General features: G+C 41.0%; 1 protein-coding gene across 1 annotated transcript in view; it reads left to right on the top strand.

The window, feature by feature from the left end:
- FBXO45 (F-box protein 45) overlaps positions 1-19,944 on the top strand; it is a 393,871-nt gene extending 373,927 nt beyond the window's left edge. The window contains exon 3 of the mRNA XM_044070099.1: positions 18,866-19,944. Coding sequence (XP_043926034.1) covers positions 18,866-19,051 — 186 coding nt within the window. The 3' untranslated portion in view covers positions 19,052-19,944. The remainder of the gene's footprint in view (positions 1-18,865) is intronic.
- The last annotated feature ends 631 nt before the right edge of the window (positions 19,945-20,575 follow it).

The raw sequence follows: 20,575 nt of genomic DNA, 5'->3' as shown, positions 1-20,575 counted from the left end.
TGTTTTGTTAGCAATATGTATTGCCTACCTACTTGGGCGCACCTGACATTTGGGGCAAGAAAAACTGAAGAAAATGGCGTGGGATGTGCCACTTATATACTCCTGGCGCACTGACATCAGGGAAGAAGCGACAGCAACAGATCCCGGACCAAGACTTTGGAACTCTGGCTGACTGTGGGACCGCCTGAAGGCAGGATAACCCAAGTGTGATGACTGCAGCAGTGTGAACACTCTAACATCTACATTTATGGTAGGTACAAAATGTACTAGGCAAGTATATGTTAAGATGCATTTACTTTTTATCATGTTGCTGTCCACCGTTCACTTTAGACTTTGTCAGTAACTTCATGGTGGATTTTCTGGTATGTTTAGATGTTTTACAAAGTTGGTGCATGTGTCTGCTCAGACTTTCAATGTCGTTATCATTTTGACCACTCGTTTCAGCTTTCAGAACAATTTAAAAAATTATGTTTATCCCATTCTCTGTGCAGTAACATGCAGTCAGGCCAGTCACCATTGTGTCTTAATTTACTCTTTCTGTTGTGCTTCCTATTGGGTAAACCATGAGCTAGGCCATAAGCAGGGGTTCCATCATTAGGGAATACCATACTGGTTTTAACTTTTGGTTTTGTGGAGGGGAATGTTGTAGTGGAAGCATAGGACAGGTTACTTTACATATATATTTACATACACACACACACACACACACACATATATATATATATATATATATATATATATATATATATATATATATATATACACACACACACACACACACACACACACACACACACACACACACACACAGTGGATATAAAAAGTTTACACACACCCCTGTTAAAATGCCAAGTTTTTGTGATATAAAAAAATGAGACCACAATAAATCATTTCAAAACTTTTCAAATCTTTAATGTGACCTATAACCTGTACAATTCAGTTGAAAAACAAAAAATTCTGTTTGGGGAAAAATATAAAAAATAAAAAAGTACAATAAGCTGGTTGCATAAGTGTGCACACACTTAAACTAATACTTTGTTGAAGCACCTTTTGATTTAATTACAGCATTCAGTCTTCTTGGGTAAGAGTGTCAGCACGGCACATCTTGACTTGGGAATATTGGCCCACTCTTCCTTAAAAGCGCTCCAAAACTGGCAGATTGTGAGGGTCTCTCTTGTGCAGAGCCCTCTTCAGGTCACTCCACAGATTTTCTATTGGATTTAGGTCTGGGCCTGGCTGGGCCATTCCAAAACTTTAATTTCTTTCACACCTGGTGAAGCCCATTCTTTTATTGATTTGGATGTATGCTTGGGGTCATTGTCGTGTAAAAAGTGAAATTCCTCTTATCTTCAGTGTTTCTAGCAGATGCCACTGAAAGAGTTTGGGGACAAAAGTCACTGGTATTTGGAACTGTTCATAATTCCTCCACTTTGACTGAAGCCCCAGTTCCAGCTGAAGAAAAGCAACCTCCAAAGCATGATACTGCCATGACCATGCCTCACGGTGAGTGTGGTGTTCTTTTGGTGATGTGAAGTGTTTTTGCACCAAATGTACCTTTTGGAATTCTGGCCAAAAAGTTCAACCTTGGTTTCATTAGACCATGGGAGACTTGATGATTGTGATGTTTTTCTGTGTAAGAAAAGGCTTCCATCTTGCAACCCTCACCCCATAGCCCAGATGATGGGAGAATACGAGATTGTCACATGTAGTACACAACCTGTCACATGTAGTACATAACCAGTACTTGCCAGAAATTCCTGAAGCTCCTTCAGTATTGCTGTAAGTTTCTTGGCAGCCGCGCTGACCAGTTTTCACTCTAGTCTTTTCATCAATTTTGGAGGGATGTCTAGTTCTTTGCAACATCCTGTCATCCCACATTTTCCACTTTTTGATGGCCGGTCTTAACTGTGTTCCATGGTATATCCATTGCTGTGGGAAAGTTTTGCAAACCCTTCTCCCGACTGATACCTTTCAACAATGAGATATCTTTGATGCTTTGTAAGCTATCTGTGAACCATGGCTTTTGGCTGTACCAGGCAAATTGGAGCAAATGCTTTCAGAAAAACTTGCTTCAAGCAACAGCTGAACTTTGTTTGGGGTTAATCAGAGCTTCCATTTAATTGATAGCAGGTGTACCCAAGAAGACTGAATGCTGTAATTAAATCAAAAGGTGCTTCAACAAAGTTGAAAGTGTAAGGGTGTGGACACTTATGCATCCAGCGTATTGTAAGTTTTTTTATTTTTTATATTTTTTCCCATAACAGATTTGTTTTGTTTTTTAATTGAATTGAACAGGTTATAGGTCACATTAAAGGTGGAAAAAGTTTTGAAATTATTTATTGTGGTCTCATTTTTTTATATCACAAAAAACCTGGCATTTTAACAGGGGTTTGTACACCTTTTATATTCACTGTATAGATAGATAGCTGTAGATGGTTCCACTTACAATATCGACCATTACTGAAAACTCGAACTTCCATGGATTTGAGACCATATGACTCCAGTAGTTTTCAGTCAACTCGAAATTAGGGGAAGTGAAATGAAAAAAACAACGTATCATTTCTGCAGGAGGGCAAGCTCCCTGCACCTCTCTCTACTTAATTCATACCATCTCCATGATCGCACTACAGCTTATGGAAACTGGAAATCATCTGCACTTCTGCATAGAGCGTGAATGGGAGATTTCCCTTTTCCGCACTGTAGCACAATCTCGGAGTTAGTATATTTATGTTGGGAGGTGTAGGGGGCTTGCCCCCCTGAAGAAACTTTTTTTTTTTTTTTTTTAATTACACTTCACATTTTCATACATTACTGAAGAACTCAATCCTTATGGTCTCGACCATATGAAGATTCGAAGTTTCAGTAATTCAACATTGAAGTGGAACCCCATATGGAGATATTGCATTTAGCATCTTACTTAAATGAAGACAAGACAATTTTCCTCTCTCATGGTATTTATTACGTGCTTAGAGAGGAGCTCTCATGGAAAGTACCAGGAGACACCCCGAACAAAGGAATCCATAAGCTTATATGCTTGTAATACTGCTGACAGTACAAAAATATAAACTAGACCAAATCAGTACAAAAGACAATTAACCAATCAGTGGTTTCACCCGTAGGCTTAAAGCAGTTCACATTACTACATCTCTAGGCAGAAGAAGAAAATCGGGATGCACTTCCATATAAGATGCATTTTGCTTAGCTCAAAACAGCAGGCTCTTGTTTTTCAGTACTTTTCTACTATTCACAGTTTACTGAGAGTTCGGTGAGTACAAAGTCCATCTTAATGCATGCAGATTGTCACATACTCAATTTCCTTAAGAACATACTTTCAGCTGCCGTTCCATATTTCTACAATCCCCCATTTGATGTGTGTAAGCATCACCATTTAGTCTAACATAACCATGTGGTCATGGTTCTTTCAGCATTGTCACATTTTTATTTCATCACATCCATATTTATGACTGCAGGTACTCTCGAACTTTTGGCACCTTTTAGTAGTCTTAAAAGACCTTAATTTCAAAATCAATGCTTTGACTTAAAACACAACAAGAAAGGCAATAAGAGCGAATACTGCGATTAATAAAAATAACTTCAATAGTCCACCTCCCCAACCCAGGAGAACAAAGTTAGGTTAACCATGCCCATGTTGAGTTAATGTCGGCCCCTTGGCCTTAGGAGTTCGAGACTTTCGAATTCGAGATGACTTTCAATTTCGTGCTGATTGTCAGGAATAAAATGTACAACACCTCCAGGATTAAAAGCCAGTTAAGTTCCACTCTTTCACTGCTATAAGGGTGAAATCGGAGCCATACGGTTTTGGAGGACTACAGCAGCTCATAGCAATCAGTTCATCAGTCACTAGTTCTAAAGCAGAAAATGTGGCATTGCTTAATACTTGCCAATTTGGACAGTTTTCTCAGTTCCCAAATTGATTTTAATATTGTTCAGAGTGCTGGAATTATTCCAGCCCATGATATGACATCATCACCCAAGTCCATATGAGATGGTCCTTTGGTGCCAGCATGAGCTAAGTCATGATGATAAATCCATGAAGTGTCAACTCTGCCTCACAGGATTGGCAGGCTTTTTAACCTCTGGAACATTCTGAATTTTTCCTTGAGGTAAAACAGATGCATGTCTGATGGCTGGGACTAAATAATTAACCTAAGAAAATGGCTACCAGACCAGTTTTCGTAGCCATTTATAAACCTTTCTTCCGTGACATATAAAATACAACAGTGATCCTGCACCAGGTGGTAACATTTGAAGAATGGTCACTGACCGTAGTTGATGCCATGGAATATGGCAAGACATACAATATTACGAGAACTTTTTTCAAGTAATGAGGCATTTCTCAATGTTGGCTGAATGGCATCAAATGAGACCCTACGACAGCCGAGGCCAAGTGCAAAGTTTCCTTCTGTGTAATTGCACTGGTCAGACAGTGCACCCTCCACCATGTTCACAAATGTACACCTACAAACCTGTGCTGCACACACCCCACACACTTACTGTCCACTGTATAACACATGCTGACACAACTACACACATCAGCCACAGTGGCACATGGGCAAACAAAACATTACGGTGGAATAAACACTGGCGGAAGCAATACAACATTGCTAATTACAGCTTTAATGCATCATGCCTGCTCAGCTACACCTTCAAGGATATCATTACACTTTACTGCTAATAACATGCTACACATTCAACCATTGCTATACTTTATCAAAAGTCACCCTGTGCATCAGCACCATGTTAACCAGTTCCTGCATCAATGTTACAAATGACAGGAGAATTGGCACAGGTTTCATCAATATGCACAGGCTGTATTGTTGGTTTTGCCAGAGGCCTACACTGAGCTTGTGTGTGAGGGCCATGAGTACTGTTACTGGGCCAATGTTAATGTAATGTGTGCGGGTGTCACGTTTGCCCTAGGTTTCTGGTTTATGTGCATGTCTGCATGCACACAGTTCCACCATGTGGCTGCTATATCACGAGAGTTTGTGGAGACAGCTACAGACTGTACCTGGCAGAGCTTTACAGATCACAGTCTCTGGCCACGCGGATCACGGAACCTGTGCCTGGCAGGAGTGCTACAGACAGTGATGCCGGGTACTAATCAGACTGGGTACTATCCTCCAGAGGTTGACATATGTCCCACTGGATCCAGGTCCCTGCTGGGACTGGCCAGAACCACGTGCCACGTGGGTCTTCTAGGATGGTCTATGGACAGCCCCCAGCATTGCTGGGGCTGGTGCCTTGGCTACCCTACTGGGGAGCGGCTGTGACTTTGCTGGACATCCACCCGGCGACCTCCAGCTGCTGATGTTGCTGGCATGCGTCCGTTGGCGTCTCAACCGTCCACACTGTCCTGTACGGCATGGACGCTGACATTGTGGAGGACATCAATGTCTCACCCAGCGTCTATCAATGACCTCAGTGTAATTACATATATGGCACCTGCTAGGTCACCTGACTCTGTCATTTACAGAGGTGTTATGAGCCCTCTGTGCCCATGAGTCCCCTGTCTGGTGTACTGCTCCATTTGTGCCTGTGCTTCCATGACAGCCTGGAACAATCATGTGTGGTTGAGAAAAGAGTTGTGCTTACGTCTGCCAGGGCATGATGACCAACAGTGCTCTGATGAGAACCTTTGGGCATCTGCTTATGTGCTACCGTTCAGACATCTGGCTATGGCTGCTGTGTCCTGATACATGTGCCGTAGAAACCACACTGTCCTGGCCAGTGCCAACTGTACACTGTCCCTCAGCTAAGGGCAATGGTGATAATGGATGTACAGGCAGTGTGACTGTCTGCATGGATGGGGTGGAGACTTGTGTACTGTCAGTTGATGGCCCAACAACAGACCCTGACAAACTTGCCAGTGCCACAACACACCTATCCTCGTGATCACTGTCTGTCTCAGTGACATCAGGTTCCCTGCTGTACTGAACCAGCCCCACCTCCGCACCTGTGAGAAAAGAAAACAGGAAAGCCTTGCTTGCTAAGACCTGAACATGTCAGACCACATGCACACATGCAAATACACTCCTCCTAAAGCAGACTCCTACCAGCAATCTCAGGAACATACACAATAGCAGGGTAATAGTGGGGTACAGTAGCTATCACCAAGCAAAACAGTCATCACCTGGTCCAACATGCAGGACATGTGTTGCTCAACAGCATGCAGTGCAAATGTAGACAGTCCTTATTTACTAACAATATACATGGCTTTGATGCATGTTTTGTTATTAGGTGATTAGCCTCCCCTGGGCATAATGCATACATGGACACAACATTGCTGTGCAAGTATTCAAAACTCTGTAATGTACTGTGCACCATAACTCACAAGGTCTACATGCCGCATGGCTGGATGTGTATCTGTGTGTCAGATAGGTATCAATGCTTGATTGCAGCCTCTGTGTCTTTAGCAAATAATTGTGGACACTTTTTGCTTATGCATGATGAGTATTCACACATTATCAGTGGTGCATGTATAATTGATGGAATACCATTCGTCCACATACCCAATGTACAATAGTTATGGTGAGTGTAGATCATATTGTGGACATGCCAGTGTCATCAATGACATGGCATGCTAAAACACAACTGCATATTTAAACATACTTTATACAGTTGACCAATGTGTGTCATATGACCTAGCCACTCAATAGCATCACAAGACATATATGTGTCAGTTGTGCAAATGGTGATTGGTATGCATATTATTTAGAGGTGCATATGTATGCACACACACACAACATTGAGGTGTATAGCAGTAAGCTATGTGTAGTACTGTGGTTACAATAACTGGATGGGGTATAGTACCATAGGCCATCATCATGAAGCATCATGTGTGGTCCTCAGGGCTACAGATGTTTTAAACTAGCACTAATCATGCAGTGCGGAACTGTACTACCTTGGCTACATTTCACAACCTGTTACATGCGTTTGTAAGGAGGCGAATAAGGAGCATTCCCTGACATCAATGTGTAGTGTGTTGCAGGCGTTTAACTGCCCATGATAGGCCTCTACCCCTCTGGTATATTATGTGTAATGTGTGGATGAGATTTTGGATACTGGGTGTGTGTCTTTACAGAGGGTTTGTGAATCCTTTATGTGTAGCATGTTAAAATGCTCTAAGTATGACATAGTTGTGTATGTTGAGTATCAACTTTGCCTATCAATGGTCACTACAGTGTAGCCACATTTGTTTGAGATGATCTGGGTATTGCATGTGTTTGAGGCAGCTAATCACATTGAGTGAGATGTCGTGGTCTTACACCAAACATGCACAGCATGCATTATGGGTAGATGTTACATGTGTACATGGCCTATACCTTAACTATGACATGTACTTTTTATTTACAATAATAAATGTAGAACACACTCACCAGCATCTGCCGCTGCCTTGATGGCACCCCAGAGGGACCTACATGAGAGATGAGACATCAGTGGCCACAACTGTGGCATTGCTACTGTGTGTTTGCAATCTTACAGTAGAACAGTTTACATTCACAGGCCTACAGATTATGTTCCAAATGATCAGTATTGCACAACAGGCTCCACATCTTCTAACTACACACTCCACATCTCACATTTGCATGATCTACCAGTACAGATAACAGTAGTCTACAGATATGCCATATTGCCTGCATGCCCCATGTGTGGTTGCTGGATGGCTCCAACCTCCATCATGGTGCATGTCTGCTGCTGTTGTTGTTGGGCAGGTGCCACAAGGTTCAGGAGCAGCTCCTCCACTCTGGTGAGGGGGGGATGGATATTAACACCACCTCCTGTTGCAAGCTGTTGTCTCCGCACATCAAAGCACGCTGACTAACATGTCTGAGTAGATCACACTGCAGTGGTGGCGTACCTGCTCATTTGTCCCCTTATCCAGACCTACCTCATTTACCCTCCGGACAACATCTTGCCGCATTGCAGTACGCTCCTGCTGGTTCTGGCTGGTTCGTGAGAACATTAGACTGTAGTGCTGAATCCATACAGCTAGTAATGATCTTATCTTCAGCACTACTATAGCTGGGATTTCTGTGATGTGCCATGATACCTGGAAGGCAGTAAAGAAAAAAAATGTCTGAGCAAGTCATATGGCACATTTTAACATTAAACAGTACAGATATCACTGAACTGCCATATATAGCAACCTATTAGCTAACTGAGAGTGAAACACTTTAACTACCACTTATCACTGCTCACCCCACAACTGCTTGAAAGTGCCTGGTTCACTGTATCTAATGAACCATGTTCTGCACAGCAACAAAATAAAATCACGATATAAGACTATACACTAGTACCAGGCACACTGTATGCAACACAATGCACCACCTAGCCACAGCAGATGTACATCAAGCTGATGTGTAAAGAAATAGGTCATCCATCACAATGAGTGTAAGGTCCAGTAAATGTATTACTATTATACCACACAACTTGTTAATGGCAAACCCGTGGCCAAAATATGTGCACAATTGGGAATATAGGTCGCATACTGCTGTAGTCCACTATAATTGTTGCTAGTTATGCAGTTGTATCTTTTACCACACATGACCGAGGACATGTTACAGACATACCCACACACACACACATCAGACATAATTACAGGACACAAAGGTATGGCAACTCAGATAAGCTTTACGTGTGCACTATACAGTACTGTGTGTCAGTACTTACAAAACCTTAATCTTGAGGAATGTAATCTGTGATGAATACAGGGACCACACAAAACAGTGGATGCAAGCAATGTGGACATGCACCATACTTTGCTGTACAGGCCCAGAGCTTCAGGTAGTACTACAGTGCACACAGGATTTGGATTAAACATCAGTAGCAATCAATAATCAGACGTAATGCTTTAGCCTCCAATGACATACCCCAGTTAAAACCAAGGGACTTAATCACACTGTATGCCATAGCACTTTTTTCTGCCTAGCAACAGAATACACAGCTTTTGCTGGGATCAAAGCAAGGACCCATAATACCATGACATAAACAGTTTCCCACTAAGCTATCCCACAAATACATATCTTTGACGTATTCACAAACACATTGACCATCACAGTCAGTCAACAGTACAGAGAATCTATTGCAACAAGTAGATGTAGGTGTGTATGAGTATATATGACTCTCTCTTATATACATATATATGTGTGTGTGTATATATATATATATATATATATATATATATCAATTATACAAAGTATGTGAGGTGTACAGTACTGTAATAATATCGCACAGTCTTGTGATAAATTCATTGAAAGTGTTCACAGCCCATGTAGCTTTAGCAGGCCTCACTGGCTTCAACATTGCAAACTGAACAAACCACCCACACTGTTTAACCACCACATGTCATATACCAGCACTGTATGCTGTCTTGTTTGTCGCACACTAAAACCTACATACAAATATGTGCATACTAACCTGCATCAACATATATATCTCCACCCTTCACAAACAGTTGCAATATGTCCCCTGCTCTATGCACATATACAGATGTGAATATATATGACACATATATATTTCTCCGTATGTGTGTGGCATACACACACAAGGTCCCTACTGTTGTAAGTCCCTGGACCTCACAGCTGAACTGTTGGGCCTTGCTGCAACACAAACAGGTGTCATATGTGAACACACACTAACATTAGAGGGGGTATATATAGCTACAAATGCTAGATAAGCATACTAGACTGCTACAGCAGTTGCCAATGCTAAGCTACACTTTAATATGACTATCATGCATGTGTTGCTCTGTCACACCCATGTTTATATAATGGCAGCGCTAATCCCCCCAACAGCCATTGGCCACACTACTGTACAGAACACAGATAACACTGATCAGATCTTTGACATTTAATGCTGAGCTACACATTTCACAGGTATGTCCCACTGCCCACAGGTACACACACTGTATTGTCCATAGCAGTAGTTAAGCAGGACATCTGTGCATAGATAAGTACTGCTGCCACATATGAATGGTTCACATTATGTAGACTACTCTTCAAAAACATCTGCTACATGCCAGTAAATACATATGTGTCACATACCTTTCCTTTGTATGATTTGGTATTTCTTTTTCTTTTTCCTTTTCTCTCTCTCTCTGTCTCTGCAATAGAGTGATTGAGTTTGTTGGCAGCGGTTGCAACCTGCTTTTGTAGGTATTTGCACATGAGCATGTGATGGCCTCTGCACCAATTAGTGGCCACCATTTGCTAATTGCATGCAGCCTGCTGTGTAGTAATTGCAGTAATCACTGTCATTGCAACCCATTGCTGACTCAGGTAGGGCTCTTTCAGCTTTCCAAGATGGAGATCATCCTTCTTTGCTGTGGACATCATTGTTTAAGACAGAAGGTCGGTATAGTTCTTATATCAGAAGCCAGGGGTGTAGCCAGTGATTTACATTTTGTACTCAGACCTAAATGTTGCTGCTTCCAGTACCCACTTGTCAGTGTAGAAATGTACTCGTCCCTCAAAATGCTAACACAAGATACATGGGAGGATGTACTTTCTTTTCAAATTTTACAATTAACTGCCATACAAAGCTAGTTATTGAGATGTATTCCTTTGGCACAAGAATTGTTTGTGAACTGCTATACTGTGAATATTCATTTACTCAGTTCTAAACATTTTGTGCTATTTTAGTGTTGACATTAGCACAAGCTGTTCAAGAAAACTGGACACATTTCAGTACTGTGGTATGCTTACCTACATCCTTGGTAGATCCTGCACACACAGGTATATTCTACATTTGGGTAGGGGTGCAGAAGTACAGAGAGCATACGTATTATTGTGTGAATTTTATCTTGCTGGACTTACAGGGTTGCTGTGCACGTTAGTTTATCAAGGCAAGTAGTCTGTCTGCGTAACTCCCAACTGTGGACCTATCCACATGGTAGACAGAGATTAGCCTGTTATTCTTTGTCTGTACACCACACAGGTCTTTTCAGCACTAGAGCAATGGCATTGTTACAGTTGGTTGCTACCAGTACATGGCTGCATCCTTTTGTATTTCAGTGTTGTATTCCTACATAAGGGTATGCTTCCGGAACTCCTTCCAAAGCTATTTGCACAGTGTGTAACAGCAGAAAGGCTGCTATGCCTCTGTGTTTCTGCCTCTGCCAGACCTCTCAAACACTCAGGTACATATTTGAACAGACTCAGGGAAAAGTAGAGAAAAAGTCAGGGACACCTTTAAAATATTAGTGCCATTAAGTTGAGACTTTGAGAGAACCAGAGCATATGGATTAATACACCTTTTCTAAAGTAAAAGAAGTGTCTAACTCTTAATTATTGTCATTACTCCTTGCGTGTAATTCACCATCTTTCTGGCCAAAGTCAGTAGTTTTCAGAGGGATTCAGAGGGACAGAGCTAAATTTTGTTTCAAAATCAGGGACATCCCTGAAAATTTGGGACAAGTTGGGAGGTATGGCCTCTGCCCTAAACAGATATAACAGTGTTTGTCCTGCTATGATACTGTGTGGGGGTTGTAAAGTGATGGTGTAACATTATTTCCTGCTAGAATGGCTGCTTCTCTCATCAGTCATGTAATGTAATCCCACAACAACTGTTGGTAAAGCTCCACAGAGCAAGTTGTGTGGTATGGCATTCCTGTTTTTCCTTTACATAAACTCATTCTGATGCATGATGTATTTATTTCAGCACCAACTTGTTGTATATCTACCGTGGCTTAGTGGTACTTCATGCAGTGTAGTGTGTACAAGGTCCGGGGTTCGAGACTGACAGAGGTGTTTTATTTTTGCTGCTGAGCAAAACAAAGGCCCTCACATACAGAGTGACTAAGGCACTTTTAAGAAGTTGTAAGTGGGTTTGCGCGATGCTTAGCTAAGAGCAAGCAAGTGCACACTCGTGCTAACTACTGCTTAATAGTGCTTACTCCTGCTAACCCCCACGCTCATTTCTTTGAAAGAAAAGAAAATGGGGAGATAGGAAAGTGGTGAAAAAAGGGGCACAAAGAGGGAAAGACATTAGGGAAAATAGCTCGGGATGTGCAGGACGGGTGTAGGGAAGGTCCATAGCTGCCCATTTCTTTAACAGCAACAGCTGTGCATATGGAATAAATTTGGGGGTAAATATGAAACTTTCAACCCCTGAGAGAGAGGTGAGGACAACAAAGCCTGTTGTAATGCCAGTTAAATTACATTTTATGTGTCCAAGGGACATGTGTGCAAAATAGGCAGCTATGTATGGGGTGTAATTTTTTTTTTTTTGGGAGCAGATTGCCCCTTTTATTATTATTTTTTCCAGGTGTGAATGGAATGTGGGGTAGGGGAAGTAGGTATATTTGGGGAGGTAGGTTGGGGAGATAAACAGACAAGACAAACAAGACGCATACAGGGGTGGAATATGACACGTGGTGGGTGAACACCATTGACAGGGAGGGATGTTTGGAAATCGCAAGCCCATGAGCCCACATATGGTAACAGTGGAACTGAGATCCACACCCATGGGCCTTCACAACTGCACCTTCACAGCCCAGAGGGTGGCTGTGTAGGAGGGGCAGGCTGACCCGGGAGTTCCGCCACTCGTGCCTCAAGCTGGCATAGAGGTTCTGCAACAGAATGCTCGATCTCTCTAAGCACCACAGCCCGGACCGTGGCTACCTCCGCCCATGCTTGCACGGGGTGGCCGAGCCCCATCCCTTGCAGCGCTTCCACCCAAAGGTGGCACAGGGCCAACGGAGGAGGAGGTCCCAGGCTGGGCACCGGACCTGCTGGTGCCAGGTGCCATGGCCATCTGAGGTGGGTCCGCTGGGACCGGCCTTCCCATACGAACTATGTTTTGGAGAATTTAATAAAGATATGGGTTAGTAACAGTCAACAGCATTCCCAGTTAGTTATAACAGCATGCAGAAGTATTCCCATTAACCTAACACACCAGAGTTTCAACAGTTGAAAAGCAAGCATAACACATGCATATATAGAACAATAGTGGACATTACAACAGCATGCAGGTTTAATTGATTGCAACAGGCCACCAGTATTGTGGTATTTGAACAGGGCACATGCATAGAAATGAATGCAAATATTTATAAACCAATAGGACATATGTCCCAACAAATGTTTTGAGATTAGACATACCCATTGAGGTGTGGGATTGCATTTTTTATGCACATACAGTAGGGTGGAAAAGATAGCTCAATTAACTCTAGTTTACACTACATTCCTATTAACTGCAGTTATATATGTCCCTTACATGTATTATTACACTACCCAATGTCCTCCTATTGTGCAATTGGATTTTGCTAGATCAGTATATACATGAGCTGTATCTGACATACAAACTGTCCAGGATACAGATGTTACTGCTACATATTTCGAGAGTTGCTCACACACACACTACTGCTGAGATGGTACACTAACAGCTCTACTTTCATATAATTATCTAGATATGTTCAGGTGAAATTATCAGTTGTATGTTAACAGCTCCCTACATTTCTGGCAGCACACTGACATTTCTGGGGAACACAATACCAAGCTACTCCCAGATTAACCTGTACATGCTGGGCATGAACCAACAGTTAAGGGCTGTAAATATGCATAAAAGCTACTGGCACTCCCTTCACCCACTTTATATGGGCCTACCCAAGTGTGGGTTAACTAATGCTGCTTAATACAACAGTACTATTTCTAAAATGCAACAGTGCAACAACATTTCAAAGAAAATCACACAGACGCACTCCAGGAATTATACCTTTATTAAAGAATTATTACACCTTTATTTACTGGGTTAAAACACTTTTTGAAGGCTTTCTCATTTATTTTATATAACAGTACATGCAGAGTAATTACTAACCTGCCTGGTGACGCAGCCTTTACAGCCTATCTTCATGGGCTTGCTGATTCATAGCCCAGACACTTGCAGCTGTGAAGTAAATGCAGTGATAATTAGACATACCTATCCATAGTATCGACAAGAATAGCAATTCTTAAATACTTAATACAATGGCTACTTACTCAGTACTGGGGCATTTGCCATCCCACGGGCCTCCTGGATCCACTAGTCCAGTTGATGATCCGTGCATCGCTTCAGGTCAGAGTAATGGTGCCTGACCTGCTCACCAGTCCGAGGAACGCCAGTGGCACTGGTGAGATCGTGAGCTAGACATTTCCAGGCCTCTGTTTTGTATTGGGTGCCCTGGTACTGGCCCGCAGGAGTCTTTCCTCATGATTGTGGACAAGGAGCCAAACCATTACTTTGGTCTCCTCAATGCTCCAACGTTGCACTCAAAATCGAGTGCCTTCTCCAACACCGACCAATCTGACTGCAGAAGGGAGCAACAACCAGTTATGGCAAGTATTCCCGCCTGTGGAGCTTAAATATACCTAATTTCCCACACTTATTTGTAATTGGCCAGTTTCGAAAAACTCAGCTGTAGGCACACCTGCTTAGCTGATGTTAGCAATGTTTAATATTCCTTTGATAGATATGTGTCTGTTTAAAGTGCATGGTTATGAAATGCTGTCATGGCTTAGTGGTTATGTACTGTGACTATAGTGCACAGTATCCCGAGTTCGAGCCCTGTCACTGTTTTTATTTTCCTACTGGCCAGACCAGAATGGTTAAGGTATAGTGAATGAGGTGTGGCCGTGTTTAGCCGGCTTTGCCCAACGTTGCCTGACGTGCTGGTTAGTGCAGTGCGCAGCTCCACGCAAACATGGTCTGTTTGCACTAGTTTGCGCGATGCGCAGCTCCACGCAAATACATTCTGCTAGTTAATGCAGTGCTCAGCTACGAGCAATTAAATATAAATATGCTCAATACTGGTAAAATATGCTTAGCAGTGCTTTACATTGCTTAAAATAATTTACTCATGGATCAGTATGCATAACCATTTCACCTTCCTATATATATATATATATATATATATATATATATATATATATATATATATATAATCTAATACAAGATTCGTTCACTACTACATGTAACATTTCAATGCTTTTTACAAAACTTTAAATAATACATGTCAGTAAATATTTCTGTATACAGATTTCCAACAGAAAATGAAAAGTGTAGCGGTGGGACTCGAACCGGGAATGCCTCCTCTTTGTGTGAAGGCTGTAACCACTACACTATCGCTGTTTCACTTAATTTGCTTATATTTTTCTTATTATCCTCTTCGGTGTCTAAACTGCTAACTGTAGCTAAGCAATGGGCAAACCCGCGCAAATACAGGCAGCTATATCGGAAATGGAAAAAAAAATTCTTTTACTTTTTATATTTGTACGGGGTTTACTGTGGGGGAGTTTAGTGTTAGAATGTACACAAGTGAATGGACTCGCTCATGTAACTAGACATTTCCCGAGTTTCAAACTTGCAGGGGCATGGACTTTTGGACTGAACGGCAGTCCGACCCGCCCTCTACACTCGTCCATGCTCCGTGTTAGTTTTAGAGATGAGGCAGCGAGCCCTCATTAATATGCATGGCGTGCTGCCGTCTTACTCTTAGACTGGCTGTTGTGTAAGACTAATTTAGTCTTACACAGAAGATTAGTGAATCCTGGGGACAGAAGATAAATTGAAGAAATTCTTAAATTATATTAATGCCACTACAGAGTTCCATAAATTTACTTACAATATCACTAAAAAAATTGTGAATTACTTAAGATGTTATTCATAAACCTGAAGCTAATGAGCAGTTTAAGTCTACAGTCTATAGAAAAAATACATTTTCAAACTCTTATTTATATTTTATAAATGCACACCCCTCTAAACAAAAGAGTCCTCAAGGGTCAGTTTAATATATCAATGAAGATATCTGAAGAAGGAAATTTTAAAAATGAGTGTGATTGATTGAAAAAAATAATGTTCTTGGAGAAAGTTCCCAGTAAGAATTATTGAAGAAGTAAAAGAAGTAAAGGATGGGAGAAAAGATAGTCATGGTCCCATTTTAGGTAAGTGAATATTAATTTGAAGTCGGTCACACTACGAAATGCTTAATAACTACAACCAGAACATGGAAGAAGGAAATAGTTTAGCATCTCTCTTAAAAGTCATTATAAATGTCAGTAAGAATGTTATAACTAAAACTTGGGAAAAGTTTGCCAGCTTTTTAGATTTAAAAAGGATATTTAAATATATTGCCTTTAAAATTTACGTACAGGAAGAGTTGTAATATAAAAAAGTATATTAGAGGTAGCTCAACATAAAGGTATAGGTAACACGAGAAGTAAGAAAGGTACGTTTAGGTGTGGAAAATGTGCCCACATTAGTAATACAGAATTGCATATATGTTCAGAGCTGAGACAGATGTTGTGTCTTTCGGCTTTTCCCGGTTAGGGGTCGCCACAGCGGAACTCCGGTCCGCTAATGATTGGCAGTAGATTTTTATGTGCCGAGTTGCCAGCCCTGACGCACAACCTTCAACAAAGGTACGCCCATTCACGCATGTTTCCACACAGAAGACGCTCTAGCTGAGACTCGAACAGGACAGCGTCTTACTGTGAGGCGACAACGCTACCGCAGCACCACCACTGCAGTCTAAAAGCTATACAGATTGCAACAGCAAATGAGTGATTTATCTGGCTTAGTGCATTAAATGTTTAGCGTTCTATGTCGAGAAGACAAAACGGGCTTTTAAAAGAAGACTCTCTGAACATTTTTATAACATTAGAAAGAAAGGCATAACAAATGCACTTTGTAAGCATACTTTGAACTTCCAAAACAAAAATAGTATACTTTGCTTCCTTGCAAAAGTTTTTTACAAGACCCAAGAGGGGGACAATGGAAGATAAAAGTAGAATACCCAAGAGATTTACTGGTGGTTAATATTGGAAGCCCAATAAATCCCCTGGGCTTCAATGAAAATATCTCCCTAGTCCCAATTTTAAAACTTAGGGCAGCTAGACTTTAGATTAAGAATTTTTTAGGAAGTATTTTATTATATTAAAATTATTTTTATGATGAAACTGTAACAGAAGTTATGTGTTTTAACAAAATTTGTCTTAGGTTAAAATTTGTACTTTTGGGTTAGTGATTTGTGAAAAGGAAAATATAAATTGTATATTTTTTCATTGCATAAAGGTAATGGCATGGTTGGGTCTCTGGAGGGCAGCAAAATGGAAAAAAAAAAAAAAACCGCGATGATCCTGTTAAGTGTTTTCCTTTTTCGCGTGGTTCATGCATGTAATTGTATTTATACTATTAAAACATTCCTTCGTTTCCTGAGCTGCTCTACAGCTTTTTATCCTTCTTACCTCTGCAGTGTCTTTTTGTATTGTGGCCATTTCAGATAATCACATCAGAGAAAAAATTTCATAGCTAGCTTCTTCAAAACTGTGCAAAGTCTTTCTTAGAGGTACCTTCTTGCTTTGCCCTCCTGTCAAGGATCCCACCCCTACTTTGGATCGGGCACTAGTCAGTCCTCCCTTTGAACCTTTGGCCAAAGTAAATTTGATATTCCTTTCATGGAAAACTTGTTGGCCATCACTTCTACAATGGTTTGAGAGTTACAAGCCTTTTTTTTTTTTTTTTTTTTTTTTTTTTAATACAAACCTCCTTATTTGATTTGATTTTCCGTAAAGATAGCCACTTTACATTATTAATCCTTCCTTTTTACCCAAAGCTGCTACAGGGAACAATATTAACCAGTCCATCAACCTACCAGTTTTCTTTCCCAATTTTCAAAACAAGGAGAGTTATGTCCTTCATCTATTAGATGTTCATAGACAACTGCATTTTTATCTGGACAGGACAAAATCATTCAGAAAGTCTGATCAGTTATTCATATCCTTTATCAATTATCAGAAAAGGAAAACCAGTTTCTAAGGCCACTTTAGTCAAATGGTTGAGATTGCATTTCTTTTGTGTATGCATCTTAAGGGTACATCTTTGCCCACACCAGTCAAAGCCCACTCTACCAGATCCATGTCAACATCCCAAGCTTTTTGGTCTAGGGTCTCAGTTGATGAGTGATGCAGCAGCTTCGTGGTCAAACCTTCATACCTTTATTTCACACTATAAGATAGATATTACCTCCAAAAATAGAGCTGCCTTTGGTTCTGCAATGCTCCAGAACAGCCTTCCATGAGGGCCATCCAGGTTTACTGTAGCTGGGGACCGTGCCCCAGAGGTTGAGGAACGAATGAAAATGATAATTTCAAGATAAAAAGTTATGTACTCACCATAACGCTCCATCTGTGTTGTCCGTTTTTATTCTTCAACTTTCCCACACTCCTTCCCCCTGCCCATGGATGTGAAAGACCTGATGGATATGTTTGTAGCAACCAAAGTTCCTGTTTGTGCTCCTGAACCTTGCTCTCTTTCTATTGCTTACCTAATTGTATTTATACTTTCGTATATTGTATGCTTATGTTACCAGAAAACTCGATCTGAGGTAATCTGGAGGAATGAGGCATTATGGGTGGAGGAGGAGCTTGAGCTTTGGAGCCTAAAGCTTTGGAAAGCGGCTGAGTCCACCCACAGGTTGAGGAAGAATGAAAATGGACAACATAGATGGAACATTGTGGTGAGTACATTAGAAACGGCTTTATTTGATCATTTGGTAGTCTGAGTAAAGCATATTTTGCAAGTCTCGCTATTTTCATGTCCATTTGGCATACACCATCTCTAGTACTTTGTGCTTTCCATCGCAAGCTGCCTTTATCTGAACTAGATTTTACCTCATTTGATGTCTTTTTGCACAGTATTATTGTAAGTGGATAATGTATTTTAAGAAAAATCGGCAGAAAAATCCGTGCAGTTGATTGTATTGTAGTTCATCCTACAGTTTATTGTGACTAACCTTTCATTCTCCAAGTCTGTAGTGCAGATTGCTTTTGTTATTGTCTTAACTGATTTAGTCGTTTCTTTTTCCTTTTAGATAGGAGAAAGGATACGCATCATCTTGGATATGGAAGACAGGACTTTAGCCTTTGAACGTGGCTATGAATTCCTAGGTGTTGCATTTCGAGGACTGCCCAAAGCGTGCTTATTTCCGGCAGTATCTGCTGTATATGGTAACACGGAAGTGACCATGGTATATTTAGGCAATCCTCTAGATGGGTGACTGTATCTCTGCGGACAGTACAGTCTTACAGTGTTGCAAGAAAAACCTGCATGAAATGCATGGACTTCACTGAGAAGCTTATGAGAGGAACTCTGACATGATCATGCATGGAATTATAGTGGAATTACAATGGGCAAGTAAACTGGTGTATTCCAGGAGCCAGACAATTTTGCTATTGAGAAAGGGAATAGGAACACACTGTTATACAGAAGACAGGTGGATACATTGACTGTTGACTGATGTACTACAGCTGTTTTCTGGGGGTTTGAATGGTGCAGGTATCTGGAGAAACTTTTAAACTTGTTGATCAGGTTGGCCATTATTTGTGGCCTTTTAGTTAAAAAGGGGAAACAGTTCCCTGTTTCTCCATGTCTTACCTCATGTCTGTGCTCACAGATTTTAATATAACAAACATTGTTTTTTAACTTCTTGTCGCTGTGTTACACAGTTGCTGCTAGAAGAAAAATATTAACTATTTTCTGGGTAGGAGGTTTAGGTGAAAGCATGCCTTCATGTTTATTGGTGATAAAAAAGCCAGACTGTGAAAGCGTGAACATTGGTAGCAGCATGGAAGGAAACTACCAACCAAATGTGGGGCTTAATGGAAACATTATGTAAAAGTGGCATTTTTTTCATTATGGGATGGTCTAAGAAAGAGAGCTCCTGCATAAATTTGCTATTGAATTCAGAACAGTATCATGGGAAAATGTCACCTTGAGTGACACTTTCACCTTCTCCTACCAGTTTTTGTTACAAATGATCCTTTTAAAAATGTAGTGCAGCACCAAACCCTTGTGTTATTTAAGTTAAATTATTGTGAATAAACTATATTTACTGTAATACACTTGTTTAACAGCCATATTAAAACAGAAGTAAAATTTTTCTTGAACTAATTAAAGCACACTAATTCCTCATTTGTTAAATGCGTTGTAGTTGTCAAGTTTCAGCAGATTTTTCATAAAGCACTTTCATATTAAATGTATTTGTTTTTCAGGTAAGTACAAAAAGATAAACGTTAAGACTAGGTGTTAAAAGACCGAGCAGTTTGCTATATCCTGCTTTAACAATGTTTAAAGTATCATTTTCTTAAAGCACTGACGGAGGTTTTTTTTTTCTTTTTCTTTTTCTGACAGGTGAGAATACTGCTTACCGTGCATGCTCCTTTCTTCATTCTTTGCATTACTTCCTCAGTTAGAACAGAGCTTACTAGTCTATGGTGCTTTGATGTTCATCGTGTTACACTGCTGCAGTCATCACACTTGGGTTATCCTGCCGTCAGGCGGTCCCGCAGTTGGCCAGAGTTCCAAAGTCTTTGTCAGGCGTCGGTTGCTGTCGCTTCTTCCCTGACGTCAGTGCGCCAGGAGTATACAAGAGGCATCCGACGCCATTTTCCCCAGTCTTTCTTGCCGTGCGGTGCCCGAAGCAGAAGCAGTTCGCAAGTGTCGGTCGGCCGACTCATGAGATTTTCAAATCGAATTTCAGACCGAAGTCTTCAATAAAGCTAAGTACCCCATTGGGGAACCT

This window comes from Protopterus annectens, chromosome 4.part1 (genome assembly GCF_019279795.1).
Source record: "Protopterus annectens isolate FY-2018-M chromosome 4.part1, PAN1.0, whole genome shotgun sequence".
Taxonomy (NCBI): Eukaryota; Metazoa; Chordata; order Ceratodontiformes; family Protopteridae; genus Protopterus; species Protopterus annectens.
This window is presented reverse-complemented; position numbering and strand designations above follow the sequence as displayed.